Consider the following 15,620-nt stretch of genomic DNA (forward strand, 5'->3'; position numbering starts at 1 on the left):
ATTCATACATATATTATGGAATTAGCAAATAGTGGAATAGTCAGACCACTTGTACTTCTACTGAAAGAAAGGTAGGCATTCTAAAATCTAACTTTATATAGTATTAACGTGTTTAAGTTGGTGTTTTAAATACATTACGTATGAACAGCTTCCTTACAACTTATTTTAGATGAAAGCTGTAATGATTTTGGTGTTGCTCTTGCTTCTTCAATGTCTTTATCAAGACGTAGACGGAAAATCAGTAAAACAGAAGAGAGGGAAAGACTGCAATAGCTGCAAAATGTTTTGTCGTTGTAACAGAGCCACGGGGTAATATATTTTCCTGCTCACACTTTTTTGTTTGGTTTGTCTTTGTTTTTAATTTTCAGGACTACGTGTACTGTGGGAAAGCTAGTATATCTGAAGCATCAGGAACAGTTTTATTATTAAACAACAAAATGGCACAAATAAAAGGGTCGGGGTATGCAAAGAATACCCCAGAAACTTACATGGTGTATTACAAGCTTTTTAAAATATATAACGTTAGAATGCAATTAAAATGTGCGTATGTATGATTGCAGAATGGAGATTAAGTTCATTATATAATGGGTAATTATATATTTTTAAAAAATCATATATGCTGAGTAATGAAACTTTTCAACTGTTTAGGCAACTTATAGTAGAGGGCAACTTATTTCATTAATCAATGATTCATGATAACAATAATGAAGCAATATCTTCCCTGATGCATGATTTCGTCGCATTTTACTTCCATTATGAACTTTTTTGTGAATTTGTCCTATTCAGCAGTATTTATTTGTAAGTTTATCCAATATTTAGATAAATGATATTATCTGTGACTGTAATCTTTCTGTTCTATATTCTGCTTTTCTTAGTACGTTCACATTTTTGCACGACATGGATACTATAGAATTGGTGTCCATTTTTTTTTTAATTTATTTATTTACTTGTTTCTTCTCTTGCAGTAATTACTAAATTATGTTATTCTATAGTAATTCCATTTTAAAAATAAACAAACACTTACTCAGTGATCTGAATAATCCAGTGATAGGGTGAATTCAACATGCATCGGACACACTCGCACTTCAACAAGTTCTAGCGAAATCACTTCCGACAGAAAATTATCAAATTCGCGCTTAACATTGTGTTAAAATATTTTTTTGAAACAATCGTGTGATATTTATTGAGAAAATATCACTAAAAATCGATTTTTTTTTCGAAATAAGTCAGAATTCACCATTGTTCCCACAATATTCACCCTGCATCGGACATACAGTATTTTTAACCGAAAAAAAATCATAACTTGATCTCTGTGCTTTAAAATTAGTGATGTAGAATTATTTTTATCTTTTATTTAAAAATTAAGTTTATAGTTAAATTTCAATGACTATTTCGATCAGAAATGTGAAGAGATTTTAGGTGCATCACATCGCCTTAGAAAGGTTTTACACTGCTACATGTAGTGATATGTCAACTCGTGCGTTTGTCTCGTGGGTTATCACCATCTACTTTAAAAATATTAAATTTGGTCCACTTCTAGTCGTCATATATCGATAACTTGTATTTTCACTGAAATTGTAGAGTTTTACTTTCAATTTCCACAAAAAACAGCTGTCATTTGGGTTTTATATAAAATAGAAGTGATTACCCATGCATCGGAAAGTGTCCGGTGCATGCTTAATTTGTGTCCGATGCACGGTGAAATGGACATACTAGTAAGAACCAACTCTAAAAACTATAATACAAACATTGAAGTAAAATTTTTAAAGAATGTCTTTGATATTATCAATCACTGAAAAAAAAATTCCTAGGTCCGACTCGTTCCGTTGAAGTTTAGTTAAAAGAACGACAACTCTAAAAAAAATTGCAAAATCGTAAAATTCTTGTTACCCCTCTTTGATGGTGCAAAATATGACGTAATTTCAAGGCCATTCTTGTGGTATTTTTATCACAACATAAAAATAAAAAAAGGCATCATCAAAACGATTAATTATTCACCTTCAAGACAGAAACAAGTAAAATAAAACAAAAAAAAAAAAAAACGGGGAGACTCATGTTCAATGAAAATTTATTTTTTAAAGTTGTCCGAAACAAGGTATGTGTCCGATGCATGGTTAACTCATCCTATAGATCGATGCCTCTATATTTCTATAATGTACAATATACAATATTTATAATTTAAATATAAGAATTTCCCAAAGGGATTGCTTTATTTAGTCTATATTTTTACATTCCAGTCGAGAAGTTTTCACTTAGTTAGAGACGTCAATAATATACCGATGCAAGGCTTCAACAACCTAGACATATACTTGGCACTCGGGGTCATTGAGCAGTAAGGGCTTTTTTTTCGTGACACGAAACCTCGGTTTTTAAGGTCTCATCCGAAAGACTCGTGATTTTTATTTCATATACCGGGCCCTTAAGGAGGGAACAGTCACTACCTATGTTCGCATATGAGGTTTGACGCGGGGCGCCGAACAAAAATAGAACCCAGACCTTCCGACTACGTAGTGAACTCCGTGCATTCCCAAAAGGAAGACTTGTACTTGAAACAGAATAACATGTAGAGCGTTGCCCAACAACATGTGTCCCAAAACGACTATTCATTTGATCCAAAATATCGTTTTGTAAATCTTTGCGGGCTCATTAAATATAGTCCTTCATTCTCTTAATCGTAGGAGTCATTAAGAAAATTATGTTCTAATAAATACAAGAATTTTTTTTTTTTTTTTTTTTTTTTTTTTTTTTTTTTGTAAATATGTCTCCAGAGCAAATTTGGTCTATATCAAATTTTTGGATGAAACAACGTTGTTCATTTCTTATATTTGAATTGTGTGACATTGTCAAGAATGTATATTTCGCCTTAAAAAGGAAACTGCTGCATATCTACATTAAAGAAATAACTGATCAAAGTAAGTCAGCATACCTAAATAATAAACAACACATACAATAAATTAAAAGTTATGTTTACAACATACACGATATTTGCTTCTTTATCATCGTTCTATATAAAATTTTCTTCAAATTCTCGTTACTTTTTTAAATAGTTGTAACATCACCGTTTAATGTATTTAATCCTATTGAGAAATATAACATTATGAAAAAAAAAAGATTGATTTAATGTTAATTCTAACTTTTGTATGTTTTTAAAAGCATTTTAAGAGTTGAAATCGATCTTCAAATAAATGGGGATATTTTTTTCTTTTCCTCGAAGCGTAATTGTATTTTGTAACTGAATGCTCAAAAACGTTTAGATAAAAATATAGCACCTCCATTTTATTTCAAGAAAGTTTAGTTATACAATAATAACAATAATAACGATTAATGTAAAAAAGTAGATTTATCTCGATTAGCTATTTCTGTTATTTTGAATTTTTCCAAGCTTTTCATTAAGTCTGCAATTCACAATTTTTGCACAATCTTTCATTTTTGTCCTTTTTTGTAAATTGCATAGGTTTCTTCTATGCAAACTTGATATACAAACTGCATTCATAGCAAAGGTAGTTGCGTTCATGGTGATAAAAACGCAGCAATTGAGTGTAGATTTAAAAAGAAAGAGAAAAGAGAGATTATACAAGTCCAAAAAATGTAGATAAATTCCAATTTCAGGAGGATTCAAATAACTAAACCGTCAAGCTATCTCAAGGAGCGAAAAAGAGTAAGTAAAGCATTCTTTTTATTGACTGAAAACATGCATAAATAAATAAAATACATAAATATTACATTTGATTACATTTACAATAATGAACATAGATTTACGGTGAAATGATAAAACTAATTCTTATTTAGGAGGAAGAGATGGTTGAGACGTTGATAGATGAATAGAACAGAACACGCATTGGAACCAAGATTGGCTTTTCAATATTTTTTTTTAGTTGTTTATTTTATTTATTTGCTGGTTTGCAATAGCACACGTGTTTCTTACAAGCATGTAATTTTATTTTAAATAACTTGATTATATCAAAAGCATTTTTGTGTTACTTCTTTCTTTTTCACAATGAGGAAACCGTTCCAGAATGGCAGATGGAGCAACATATTTCAAAATAGTCGGACAAATCATCCATCTTCAAATTCTGAAAAAATATTTTCATCTCTTGCCTAAGAATTGTTTCTCCCCTCCATTTCCTGAACACTGGTAAATGAGACAAACTGCAGTCAGGAAAACAAAAACAAAACCTATGGTAGTAATATTCAATGCCATAGCTACGTCACCTTTCTAGAGCGTTATGAAATATGGACCAGAGATTAAAGAAAATTTTAGATGAAACAAATTAAAGAGAAAATTCCCAAGCAAATACTATAGTAATCAATACAATACTAATTAACTATATTTAATAAAAGTATCAATTTTTTTTAATTATTATTATAGTAAATCAACGATTTTTCTACAGTTAAAGTATTTTACTATGATTTTTAATTATTTTTTTTTTCTCCAAGTCTAACATGCACTTTTTTATATGAAAAATCAATATAACTTGTATATCACATACTATTTCTAATATTTAGATTACTTGTGCTTAATTAAAGCGATCATAAGGCCCAAAATCTTTAGGAAACGTCAAGAGCAAAGTTTACTATATAGTAAATCAAAGTATTAAAGTTTTTATGATGGTTAATAATAATATCAAATACAGTATTTATTTTAAGATTATACAAGTTGCCTCTGGTGAAAATCATATTCAAATAAATACTTAATGGTTTTAGCTTAAGATAATAAGCATGCTAAATGTAATATTAATTTAACAAAACATTCCTGTTTTAATCTTTGATTAATGCTGATGAAGATGAAAAATATCGGTTTTTTTATGTTTTAAACTGGAGATTTTTTTTTACCCAGAACGTACTTCAATTTGACATACTTTATGGTTAAGGATGATAAGGCCAACTGCAAGGGTTGAACGAAAATAATATTTAAGAGCCATTCTCTCTAATGACTTGAACTTTTATATAGGAGCTGTGGCACGCATAGTCTCAGAATTTCTCCAAACTCTCTATGATAAAAGTCTTTGATACCGTAAACTCAGATCATGCAAAAAATGGTTGCTACGTATCATGGTTACCATAGCAACATGTCCTAAAGTTTGAAAAATGGCATTTTTCAACATCTTCAGAGTCCCACAGTTAACGTTTGCAGCAAAGCAAACAAGTGGCAATGACTGTTTCTGAAAGTTGAAGGCCTGGTGTCTTAAATGCATGATAAAAATGTTTGGTAAATCATCTATAACATACGTTACTATGGAAACAACGTATTCAAAAGTAATAATTTTGTTCATTTAATTTTATAAAGTCATACACTTAAGAATAAAAACAATTATAGGTTGAAATGCAAGCAATTAATAGAGAAGAGATCCTTGTATCATATACCAAGGACAAAATATGATATCTCTTATAGGTTGGCAATGGTTGCCATGGTTTTAATACGACGGAGGGATTTTAAATTTACTCTCTTAGTGTTTTAATCTTATCCTATCTTTTTAAAAAGCATATTTCTATATAACTGATGATCAATTTTTAAAGGCCTTGGTGTGACCCTAATTTTCACATTTCAAAAAATCCAATTTCAATTCTTTAAATAGTGTGTTGCTATGGAAATAAGGCGAAAAAACATGCATAAAAATCTGAAAAATACTCTGTTTCCTTGGATACGTACAGTTGTATGTAGATTCCCAAAACTTTAATGATTGATATATGTGAACAACTAACCTGACTTTCAATTTTGACTATCACCCAATCTCTCACTGGATGCAAAAAGCTGGCACATAGGGTCTAATATTGACAAAAAATTAACAAAATCGAACATTTTCTCTTCTTGGTAACCATAGCAACAGTGTTGTATTTTTCAATAACCTTTATCAATATATGATATTTAACTTTAGTTCTACGAGATAAGTACTATTCAAGGTGATTCAAATAATATTTTTCTTGATTAAAAGGTTAGTAAATACCCAAAGCAGCAAAAAAATATCACTTTAAACAACTAGTACGTTGTTTCCATGGTTACACTGCAAAGTGACAATTAATCTCAATTTTTCTAATGTTGTCGGTGTTGCAAGGTCCTAAGGATGTATATGTGCCAGTCATGAATTTTATTGTATTTCCTCAAGATAGTAGCATTAACCCAATCATAGCAACAGACTTTGCATGGTGACACTGTGTTACCATGGCAACCATGAAAGTTATTTTTAGAATAATATTGCCAATACCTAATTACATGAGGCCAAATATTTTTCATTGTTTTTCTTACGTTGTTGATTGAGTTTGATCATGTAACATCTATCATTTGTGACTACAGAGCGTTTTTTAGCATTTTTCAGCATCTAAAATGTATTCCAAATGTACCCATGGTTACCACTTACTTAGAGATTAATTCTAAATAGTTTCTTTATAGCATAAGTGGTAACAAGGTGTCATGTTTTTGGGAGAATGGTTTGTTTGTTTTTCTTAGTCTTTGTTAAGACTTAATAAAGATTTAAAGTAGCTGAAAATCTAAATTTTTTCAACTTTTCTGGCTGTTTCCATGGCAACCAAGACACATAGCAACGAAATTTTATTTGATATATGTTTCTGGTGTCAAGTTGTAATAATGGGCAAAGTTTCATCAAAATGGGTGACCATGCGTGGCAAAGAAGTTTAAGTGGTTACAGAGAATCGCTATTAAACTGCTAAATCTTATAGATTTTATAGCAGTTGTGACTTTACTTTTGCCTTAGTCCTTGCATGTTCCTACATGTACACTATGGCACTAACAAAGTGACATCAAGGACATGTACGCATATTCGCTGAATTCTGATTGGCTAATACTCTATTTTCTGTAATTCTCTAACTAGTCAATGAAATGCTCTGAAATTTAGGTAAAAGATATATATTTCGAAATGTTATAAGAAAATATATATAAGGAATATAGAAAACACCCGTCCTGTTATCTAATTGGCAAAGATTGTAAGTGATTATAACTCTTAGATGTAATTTTCAGCAACAAAAGACCAGAGTGTTTGTAATTCCATTGAAATTCATATAAAATTTTGATGTAGCACTAATGATGACATACTATAAGTTAAGATTTGCGCAGCTATATTATGGTTCTCCAACGCAATTTATTGCATTTAAAACATTTCATTAAATTTCCAGATCGATTTTAATTTTAATATGTAGGCTACGAAAATAAATACAGACAATTTGCATACAAGAATCTCTCAGTTATATATCAACAAATTTGTTGCGAAATCACATGACTCAGCAGACGTGTAGTGTAAAGGTCAATTATATCTTCAAGTGTTGCACATAAAAACACTTCGTCGCAAATTTTATTTACATTTTGGCACAGAAATAAACTAATTGTATTCTTCTGTACGTGAGACGCTTGTGTGCATGATACGAGCCATATCATTAATTGTGTACACATATTTCACGAGAATTTCAATTTACCCACATATTTGAGAGTTTTTTCCCCAATCTTCATCATAATTTACATTAAAGCAAAGATATTAAACCTCCATCCAAGGATACATTTAGAGAACAGTCTCCACTTTTGATTTAAAAAAAAATATTTTATCACTTTTGCCAATCTGTTATATACACATATATAAATTCTACCTCTTTAAAATGGTCTTATAAGTGGAAGCATTTCAAAGTCTCTGTTTTGCAATATCGTATTGAATACACAAAACAAAATTGAAAAAAGTAATGTTTTAATATTCAATAATAATTACTCAACCCCAGGCTGCAAACGGCGAGTCAAGATTGCAATATTTAGAACAGTAATGAGACTCTTCTCGTTATGACAACTCCAGTTTGCAGTGACTTAACGTCATATTCCGTTATGATGTCATATCTTGGTAGATCAGAGAAGTGACTGCATGTAATGTACTGTGATATTAGGGTATACGGAAGCTTAACCTTCATGTACCCGCGTATGGCAACTTTCAAAACCAGGTGCATGCAGGTGCGTTGAAAACTAATTGGCTAATACTCATTTATATAGAAATATGCTCACACACACACACATCCTGTGTGTGTGTGTGTGGGGGGGGGGGGGGGGGGGGGTTTAAAAGGCATAGTTGACAGAGGGGTGAAAATAGTATAATTAATGTATGTTAAAATTAATAGGTAAACAATGATATATTTTCCAAAACATTCTGAATTATTATTTTAGCCATGAGGGTTACTTTAAAAATCATCGGTTATCGAAGCAATTACAATTTTAAGACATTTTTAGTATCAGAGTGAATTGACTAAATACACAGAAGCAGTTATTTCCGGATATTTCACCTGATTTGATTCAGGCATTTAACGAAATTAATCCAAAATGAAAGTAAGGGTGGGAAAAAAAAACAGTCTCATATTTCTCATATTATTTCAAATGCACGTAAGTGGATTTTAGGTTTTTTATCTCTAAAAATTTTGAGTGCAAAAGACAATTTAAATCAAATAACCTATTTTTGAATGTAAATGTACATATTTGGGAACCTCAAAAACCAATGCCATTACGAAGTATATTTTTGCTCAATATTTCCATTTGTTACCATCTGAGTAATCAAGCTATACTGATCGTAGTTTTCTTTTGTTAATCTACAGTTGGTTACATATTACGAAATATTGCAATTGAAAAAAGAAATATATTAATGATAATCTAACTGTCTAACATTATAAACATTTTATACCACACAGACTAATACTTAAGAGAAAATTTGTATACGTTTTCAATGGTCTGTATAATTTTAAAGAAGATATGTTTAAGGTATGTCACTCGTGACATGAGTTATATCAAGGATTTTTTGAGAAGTATATTTTATTTTCTTAGTATTATCTCCCTCATGCATAACTCTGATCCTTTGACGTATTTGGTTCCAGTCTTTGGTACTTTTTTCTTTTCTTCAAAGTCTCTTTCTTATTTAAATATTTTGGATTTCCAACGTTTCGCCTTGAGTATCATTGAAGTGACATAATTTGTCGAAATGCGCATCTGGTGCATTAAAATTGGTACAGTATATGATTTACAATGTAAGTACTCATATAGCATGACTCAAAATCGCAAAGAAAATAAGGGGTCAGTGTGTATCTTACTGAGCAACGGTACAATTAACTTGACTTTTGTGTACTTAAATTGTAACTCTTGGGTTAAACACTTTGACCTTTATCATATTTTACCAAAAGTAATCATGACAATAAATATAATCTTACTTTCTGAAAAATAGTTTTAATATTTATCATTAAAGAAATCCTGCAAATTAATGCACATGACTTATTGTGTAACCTTTCTGAACTAAAACAGTATTACAATGTATATTTGTGGTATTGAAAATCTTAAAAGGCAATAAAACATTTTCTTGTATCAAGCTTTTTATGACTTTTAGTTCAAAAAAGTTTATGTAAATTTTGAGATATTTGTCAAAATATGCGATTTTCAGGCAAAAACAGTGTGAATTTTATTTGATTTCTTTAATATATCTTCATTTCTTGGCAAAGCATATTGAGTGAATGTGTAAAATTTTAATATTAATAAATTACATGTGTATTAATAAACTATTAATTTAAACCTATGTTTAATATTCCTGGCACATAATAACGGGAAAAATATTCTGAGTAAAAAAAAAAGTAGGGCTAAAGTTCTAAGAAATATTTAACAAATGTGTAGATTAGAAGAATTTTCTACCAAATACTACTAAATCCACCACAAGAAATAGTTCCCCGTAAATCTTGTTTCTTTATGATTTTATGAGCAGTTTTTAAACTGAATATCTTGTAAATTGCATTGTTTAATTAAAATATGCTATAAAATTGAATTGTAATCAATAGCTTTCAAGCTAGAGGTTCTAATAAAACATTTCTTAAAATCTGACGAGTGATATACCTTAAACCTTTCACAGAATCTTTATTACACAGTGCCATTTTGCACCTCCCTCTTTAGGTTTTGATCAGAACGATATTTGGGCTTTCATATAGCAAAACATGAACTCTGCCATTATACTCATATGGGAGCGCGGAGGGGGGGGGGGTATCATTTTGTGAGCTCAGTCCTCAGAGTACCTCTAGTTTTATTTTATACTGTTGTATTATACTCAGGTGACCGATAAGGCCCGAGGACCTCTTGTTTGAAGCAATAAGCGTACAACTGGTGACTACTCTAGCTGCAAATAATTGAACTTTCTCACGATCTTCAATGTCTGCCTTTATGCGTCAAGATCAAACTTCAACAACATATTCCATTTGAGGTCTAATAAAAGATTGATTGATTGAATATTGTTTTTTACTTGCCATTCGAGAATTTTTCACCCATGTAGAGATGTCACCATATACGGGTGAAGGGCTTTAAATTTAGACCTCTACAAGGCACTCAGGGCCATTGAGCAGTAAGGGTTCTTTATCGTGCCAACGCCTACCGTGAGATGGGGCCTCAGTTTTTAAGGTCTCATCAGAAAGACCCGCAACTTTCACTTCAAAGTACCGAGCGCCTGGCGAAGGAGCAGCTGCTTCCAATTTTTTATCGACTTAAGTCATTCGGACACACGACCTTCCGATTACAGATCGAGCACTCTAATAAAAGAAATATACATCCTGGACAAGTATTCCCCGATACAGTGAATTTACATTTTTAAGTAATCCAAGTATTTGATAAGCCCTTTTTACATTGTTATCAATGTGATATTGCCATCCCAAATTTGAAGACAATAGTATCCCAGGATGTTTGTGCTGTCTGACATATTCAAATTGACTATTGATTAGTCAATGTTAGAAGCCGTATGATTGGTGCTTTTATTCACTTTTCTTTAAAATATACTTTTGATTTGATGTTTACACTTCAGAATTCGATTAATTATGTAAATGATGAACAGTCGAAAAATTGCATGGTTGTATTCACATTACTTTGTGAATTCAGTGACAATTTTGTGAGTATTTTCAATCATCTAGTTCTTAATTTAGAGAGCCTGAGGAATGAACTACCTTGACTAGAAAACTATTTTGCGTAGAATGTGAAGGGGTCGACCTTGTGTAAGAATCTTCAAAATGATTTGTCAACAATGTGGTTATGTCTTGAGGCCAAACGACAGATTTTGCCCTGAATGTGGCAAAGCAGTATGTTTCCAAACACCAACGTCTGACATAAGCAAAACGGGAATGAATGGTAGGAATGAACATAGATTTATAATTAAAAAGCAATGGTGTCTTTACGATGGTTCCACATAACGTTCGTGGAGAATGACCTTTTTTGTCAACCTGAATAGTGCGAGATAAACTTATTGTAAACCAAAAAAATTCTTATGAAAATCAGTCAGAATTGCAACGTTGGACTTGGCCAGGCATTACTAAACGTATAGATGTCTTCAATTTTTGTGTTATAACTTGTACATTGTCTTTTTGTTATTGCCTTTTCAACATAAAAAGTATGATAACTCCTTCTACTTTTAAAACTACTTAAAAAATTATTGATCTGAAAATATTAATAAAAGCAAGAGATTCAATCATATCGATATAGATAAGTCGATATAAAACAATAAATACTAGTATAAAGTTATATCGATTTAAATATTCAAACATTTCTGAAAAAAGAAAATAATATTGTTACATGTATTGAATTCCAGGGGCGGGAATTCTTATGAAACGCCACTTCACTCGCGATTCAGAGACAGCATCTATACCACGTATTTGCTACTGTAATACGAATATAGAGTGAATATATATATATATATATATATATATATATATATATATATATATATATATATATATATATATATATATATATATATATATATATATATATATATATATATATATATATATATATATATATATATATATATATATATATATATATATATTACTGTTGAGATTCAGAAATGTTTTAAAGAAGGGGAATGGGGGTGACATCGGCAGTTAGATCACACTAGATCGACTAGATCGTAGTCAAGGGGGGCTTCTGCCTCCATCACTGCTTTTGAAAGTGGAGGGGTCAACATTATTTTTGTGCCAGCATTTTTGATCTGAATAGTAAATATATCCCGAATATAATATTGTAGTTGGATAATCAAATGTCTTTTTTTTATGCTTACGCCGATTAATTGTCCGCAATGAAGTAAAACTGATATGACATCATTCTAGTTATTAAGACGTTAGATCTGATCAGCTGATATTAATTAAGATTTTATCTGATATCCTGTGTTTATTCACTGTTTATATTTGTGTGTGTGTGGCCGGGGGAAAGGGGGGTCCAGTAAGGAGTTTCGCTCTATTTGGCGGACCCTTTGTTTACCATATAGTGTCACAACATCAAACATATACAGAGTTTACTTACCAAATATCATTTTTATAGTATTGTTACTTTCGATGCAACGACGAATAGCCTTGCAAAACATGTATTAATTAATAAACAATTGAGACCATGAAGGGGGGGGGGGCACCTATCATTGATTATTTTACTCATCCCAATATTCATTTTGTATACTTTGCCAGCAGATATTTTTATTCCAAAAATAGATTGATTTTTACTGAGACATTTTTTGAAGACTTTGAATTTTTACTAGACTTGCATATATTTCATTTCTTATAAATAGAATAATGTAAAATGTTATTTGCTTTATTGCGGACAATCTGAATACTTATTACCCACCCCACCCCCATCCCCCCACCCACCCCCGCCCCAACCCTTTTTTTTCAAAACGTTTTCTCCTTATTTGACACTGTACACATGGTAAAACGTTAGCTGTTACTAAATCCCGTGGGATGTGACTTTTCATTAAAATTTCCGCTTCCTCGAATTTATTAGTTAAAGAACAACTTTTTCACACTTCGTTATCATTTTGACATGCAACAATAAATATGTATGCATAGTCGTATATCGATAAAAAAAAAATGCTACTATTTCTAGGGAAAAAGTGTGAAAATATTGTTATCGAACTAACTTCGCATATGCAGGAATTCTATTGAATTCTATTTCACTATGGAGTTAGTGACGGCATGTGAACACTATACATTATAACATGTGTTAAGTGTCAAACTTTTGTTACAAATATATGATTATAGAGAGACTCGAACACGTTTTGAAGAAGAAGGGGTGGAGGAGACATGAGCAAGAATATTGTCCCAAATAAAGCAAATATCAATGAACACTATTCTATTTAATAAAAAAAAAAAAAAAAAAAAAAAAAAAAAAAAAAAACAATATATCTAGTAAAAATTTGATAATTTCTTTTACTATAAAAAAACACCAATATTTTTTTGAAATAAATATTGCAAGCTTCCAAAATTTACATATTACATAATATGATGAATAAAATAATTATCAACTGGTGACACACCCCACCCCACCCCAGCCGCGATTTCAATGTTCTATTCATAAATACATGTAGTACTAGTTCTATTCGTGGATGCATCGAAAGTTACAATATTATAAAAGTGACGCTGGCTCATCCTCGCAAGCCAGGGGTCCTGAGTCAACACGTTGCCGTTGGACCCCTGGCATATTTCATTCAATATTTGTGGGCTGACTGTAGCGACATCTTTTGGAAAAATTACAAATCTTTATTGTTTTTCTTATTTCTCAACCAATCACATTAAGCCATTCAATGATAAACAACTTGTAACACGTGCATTTGAGGTGTCAACTGAATCCTTATCTAACTATTTATGAAAGCTTTAATTTGATTGCTGCTTCTCAATAAGAGAAGCAAGCCCACGAATATTGAATGAAATATGCCAGGGGTCCAATGGCATCGTGTTGACTCAGGACCTCTGGCTTGCGAGGATGCGCTGGCTATGTAAAATCCGTATATGTTTGTTTTCGCACCATGTGGTTTACATACGATCCGCCACATAGACAGGAACCTCCACATTCTTGACCCCCCCCTTCCCACTCAAAAAAATATAAACAATGAATCATGACTCAGTATCAGATAGAATGTCAATATCTGCAGATCAGATCTACCTTATTACTTAATATGACGTAATATCATTTCTTCTTCATTGCGGACAATGTCAACTAAGTAGAATATCGGTATTTAACAAGGAAAAAGAAGAAAAGAGATATAATATTCTAACTGCGAGTATTCTCCATTTTTTTAGGATATACTCAGATCAAAAGAGTTGGAGGATGGGGTACAAAAATTGCCCCTACCCCTCATAGGTGGTGGAAATCCCTAAGACTACGCCTACGATCTAGCTGCTAATGTCTATCTTCCTTCTTCAGAACATATCGGAATCTCAAAAAATAATATACATGCAACACACTGTAATCGTAATAGCAAATACATGGCATGCAGGTCTCTGAATCCCAAGAGAAGTGGAATTCAAGATCCCGGAAATTCTCTCTCTCTCTCTCTCTCTCTCTCTCTCTCTCTCTCTCTCTCTCTCTCTCTCTCTCTCTCCATATATAAATGCATGTGTAATTAAAAGCATTTGAATTTTTTCTTTACCAACTAATTGAAATCATTTCTTTCTGACAGAATGTATGGAACAAATCTAATTTTAGGTTCAAAGGTGACAAAAGGTACAACTGCCCAAGATGTTATTTATTGTGATCTTTGTTCAAGAAAAAGGATTAAATATACAGTTGAGCTTGTATGTAAAACATGTGACCTAAATCTCTGCAGATCGTGTGTTGGTCACCATGTTTCTTCAGACCCCTCAATTCTTCATGACATTACAGGGTACAAATTCAAAAAGGAATTGGGACACATTAGATATGCCTGCTGTAATTTGCATGAACATAAACAATGTGAACTGCGCTGCAAAAATTGTCAAATTTCAGTTTGTAGTAAATGTGTTACATCAAAACACCATGCTGACCACGAACTCGAAAAAATTTCTGATATTTGCGAGGAGATCAAATCATGCCTGGAGAAAGAGAACAAAGAATATAAACGCTACATTTCACTGACATATGATAAAATCATATCCGACCTTCAGTCTTCATTAGACATTCAAAAGAAAAGTTACGAGAAGATTAGGGAAGATATTAAAAAACAAGGACAAAAACTTCATTCGGAGGTAGACAATTCAATAAAAACACTCCTTGATCCTGCAGATGAAATGGAAAAGGGGGATACGGCTGCTCTGGATAGTTCTCTTATGGACATGATTATACACTGCGCCCTTATTCAGCTGACTGTAGAGAAAAATAAAAAAAAAATGGAGAATGATAATGATGCGGCCAGTCTAATGAAATTCTCGTCAAAGATGTCTGACTGTCTGCGTATTCCATCTTTAGCAGAAGTGTCTACACCAAGCTTTATCCCAAAGGAAGTAAAAAGTGATGATCTGATGAACATGTGCGGAACCTTGATTCCAAGCACGAAGACAGAAAGAGAGAGCTACTTGATAGAAATTCCAAAGGAAGAGGTGGAGAATCAGTAACATTCTATTCTTAATTTATTCAGTAACACTAACATAGAGAAGAAAATCCTGTATATAATTTCTGACGATTGTTACACAGCGTTGCTTCATGCAAATATTTTCTATCAGAAATACCTAAGATTTGATTCATTTTACATATTGGTACTATGTGATGTCTCACTCAAAAGACGGAATGGCTATCTAGATTACAAAAATATGCATTCAATAACTGACTATATTTTAAAATTAAGGTTTTTTGTTGAGCACTTTATTATCTAATAGAAGTAGATCTA

General features: G+C 31.7%; 1 protein-coding gene and 1 long non-coding RNA gene across 2 annotated transcripts; both read left to right on the forward strand.

Moving 5' to 3' along the window:
• Positions 1-200: 200 nt before the first annotated feature.
• Positions 201-3,911, forward strand: LOC133176380 (uncharacterized). The gene is made up of 3 exons (XR_009719453.1): positions 201-309; positions 3,610-3,658; positions 3,790-3,911. It is a non-coding gene; the product is annotated as an uncharacterized LOC133176380 (long non-coding RNA).
• Positions 3,912-14,439: 10,528 nt separating this feature from the next.
• Positions 14,440-15,348, forward strand: LOC133176425 (transcription intermediary factor 1-beta-like). Its single transcript, XM_061311550.1, has one exon. The coding sequence runs from the start codon at positions 14,440-14,442 to the stop codon at positions 15,346-15,348; it is 909 nt and encodes a 302-aa protein (XP_061167534.1).
• Positions 15,349-15,620: the final 272 nt, after the last annotated feature.

Source organism: Saccostrea echinata, unplaced genomic scaffold (assembly GCF_033153115.1).
Source record: "Saccostrea echinata isolate AGI-Se365-2 ecotype Australia unplaced genomic scaffold, CSIRO_AGI_Sech_v1 ptg000075l, whole genome shotgun sequence".
NCBI lineage: Eukaryota > Metazoa > Mollusca > Bivalvia > Ostreida > Ostreidae > Saccostrea > Saccostrea echinata.

Coding starts and splice junctions, on each gene's coding strand:
- LOC133176425 (XM_061311550.1), top strand. CDS start 14,440: ATGTATGGAACAAATCTAATTTTAGGTTCAAAGGTGACAAAAGGTACA.